Source organism: Lucilia sericata, unplaced genomic scaffold (genome assembly GCF_015586225.1).
Source record: "Lucilia sericata isolate MDLA Ls3-8-SP2 unplaced genomic scaffold, ASM1558622v1 Contig000014F_arrow, whole genome shotgun sequence".
NCBI lineage: Eukaryota > Metazoa > Arthropoda > Insecta > Diptera > Calliphoridae > Lucilia > Lucilia sericata.
Window position 1 is genome coordinate 1,302,902 of NW_023994053.1, and position 2,507 is coordinate 1,305,408.

The 2,507-nt window shown below is 30.5% G+C and overlaps 1 protein-coding gene across 1 annotated transcript; it reads right to left on the reverse strand.

Moving 5' to 3' along the window:
* Window positions 1–394: 394 nt before the first annotated feature.
* Window positions 395–2,290, reverse strand: LOC119605127 (zinc finger and BTB domain-containing protein 14). The gene is made up of 4 exons (XM_037958091.1): window positions 2,010–2,290; window positions 1,119–1,933; window positions 911–1,045; window positions 395–844 (listed from the first exon to the last, which is right to left on the reverse strand). The coding sequence occupies exons 1-4, from the start codon at window positions 2,151–2,153 to the stop codon at window positions 526–528; spliced, it is 1,413 nt and encodes a 470-aa protein (XP_037814019.1). The 5' UTR covers window positions 2,154–2,290; the 3' UTR covers window positions 395–525.
* Window positions 2,291–2,507: the final 217 nt, after the last annotated feature.

Below are 2,507 nucleotides of genomic sequence, written 5' to 3' on the forward strand. Positions count from 1 at the left end.
TAAATAAAGGTGTCTTCGGGAACAATACAATAAATTTGTTCCCGTATATGCTAAATAACAATTAGACATCTTATGGCAGTGCAATGTTATCTTTGAAAAATCTAAATTGATAAAATGTTAAAGCTTTTACAATAATCTCCAACGAAATTCGAACTTATTAATGAATGAAAAAATGAAACATTTTAACTTAAGAGTTGTCATAACATTGTTTTTGTAAATAAACTTATTTTGGTTATACACCTAATGCAAATACATGTCGCTCATTTGCAACCAAATGGTCATAACGCAAAATCTTTAAATTTTATGATGTTTTTAATGTCAATTATTTTAGTTTTTATGATTTTTTTTTTGTTATAAATGCCCATAGTAAATCTTAAAATTTTTAATGACGTTTTTCTTTGAGCTAGCTTTATTGTTGTGACCTTTTAGTTAGCCTATTAGGCATTGCCTATATATTTATTATTTGGTATGTTTCTTTATTAATAAATAAAATATCTATAAAATAATTTATGGATTTTTCATATTTTAACTACCACTGGCCAATTGATCATCAGTAATCTCTTCTAAAAATATAATATCATCATTTACATCTTGTTCGTCTTGGCCTGGTATATAATAATCTCCATAAGCTTTACCACCATGTGCATGACGTACTGTATTCTGATGCAATCTTGTCTCTTCATGCTGTTTCAGATGATGTTGTAGGCGAAAATCTTTTGCACAGTATTCGCAACGATATAGTTTAATTTCGGCATGTATTAGTTTGTGTTTCTTTAAGGCGTGAGCATAACTAAAAGCTTTGTCGCAGACATCACAAACGTAGGGTTTGTGGCCCTGATGTACCCTAAGATAGGGAAAAGTAATGGAATGGTTTTATATAGTTACACTTCTTTACTATAATTGTACTTACGCTTCATGTGCTCTTCGTACACTTTCATAGTAAAATGTTCGGGAACAATATTTACATTTCAATGGTTTGCCACCACTGTGGGAGAACATGTGTTTGCGTAAAAGTTCTCGTGTTAGAAAGGTTTGATTGCAAATCCTTAATAACATATCAATTAATAAATATTAGCAAAATATAATTTATTTATATATAATAAATGTTTTCCACTTACTCGCAACTGTAACGATGCTCCTTATCATGACGCTGTCTATGTTCCATCATACGTCCCAGTTTGGCAAATACATTGCCGCATATATCACAAATATGACCATTTTCATTTTTGGAGTTAGTGGGTTTGCGACCACGTCGCGAAATTTGTTTGATACTGCCCGTTAAGTCGTTAGAATTTAACTTTAATGTTTTCTTTCTACTAGTTTTTGTACTATTTGTGGTTTTGTTTAAGGTTTTTTCCATTTCACTGAGATCTTCTTGCTCTGTAGTCATAACCTGCTGTTTGTAGGATATCTCTTCCTCCTCCTCTTCCTCACACATAGCCTCTTCTTGATCCTTTTGTTCTTCTTCCTCTTCTTCCTGTTGATCTTCAGTATAATTATCTTGATCATTTTCCTCATCATTCTCATTGTCATCAGTATTTTTTAAGATATATGATACTTCTTGTTTATAATATTCCTCCTGTTCTTCCTCTTCTCCTATAGGATTTTCATCACCACTAGCTAATTCGTTTAATTCTTCATCATTTTCCCGAGCTGACTTTTGTTCATCTTTACTCAAGATTTGTATATCTTCTTCTAAAGTATCTGAACAATCCAAGGGTTCTAAGTTCATTATTTCTTCATATTCTGCTTTGTAATTGGAAATGTGTGACCTATTACTTTCTTCATTGCTTTCATAGCCATTTAATTCATTCAAATATGTCATTATAATTTCTTGGGTCCTGAGCGCATTTTCCCGAAACTCAAATGCCATGTTCAATGACAATTCACAATTTTTACAAATATTTTTTGGCAACGTTTCATGTTCATCCAACTATAAATATTAAGTTAAATACATTTTTAATTATAGAAAAGTAACATCCTTTATATATTTATTTAGATTAACAAACCTTTTCCACTTGTATTCCTGTAATAAGATGCAACATTTCATTTGGCGGTTCGTCTCCTTCATCGATTGGTTTGTATAAGGAACGTAGTTTTTTTGTTTGTGTTAAACATATCCGGCAACTGTTGGCAATAAGTTCGGTTTTCATTGTTTCCTAAATTGAATTTTTTGGTTTAATTTATTAATTAGGGATTGAAAAAAAGTTAATTTTTTCGTTTTTGTTAAAGTTGAAGTAATTGTTTACTGTCTGCTTAAAAATACAACAAACACTAAGTTTTGACATTTAACAGATGTTTCAGGGTGCACTTATAAGGTGAAGTCAATTCAACAGCTGATCACTAATTTTTTTATTTGAGGTAGATACAACTGTCAAAGTACACCATTTAGAGTTGCCGAAATCCGAAAAAATATGTACATCTATCTAGGGATTCATTATGTTTTTAGGACAAAAAATTAATAAATAAATTTTATATTCATTTTAATCCATAGTAAATTTGTGCGA

Coding starts and splice junctions, on each gene's coding strand:
- LOC119605127 (XM_037958091.1), bottom strand. CDS start 2,153: ATGAAAACCGAACTTATTGCCAACAGTTGCCGGATATGTTTAACACAA. Junction 1,046..1,118: donor GAGCATCGTTACAGTTGCGA/GTAAGTGGAAAA, acceptor TATGTTATTAAG/GATTTGCAATCAAACCTTTC. Junction 845..910: donor GTACGAAGAGCACATGAAGC/GTAAGTACAATT, acceptor TCCCTATCTTAG/GGTACATCAGGGCCACAAAC.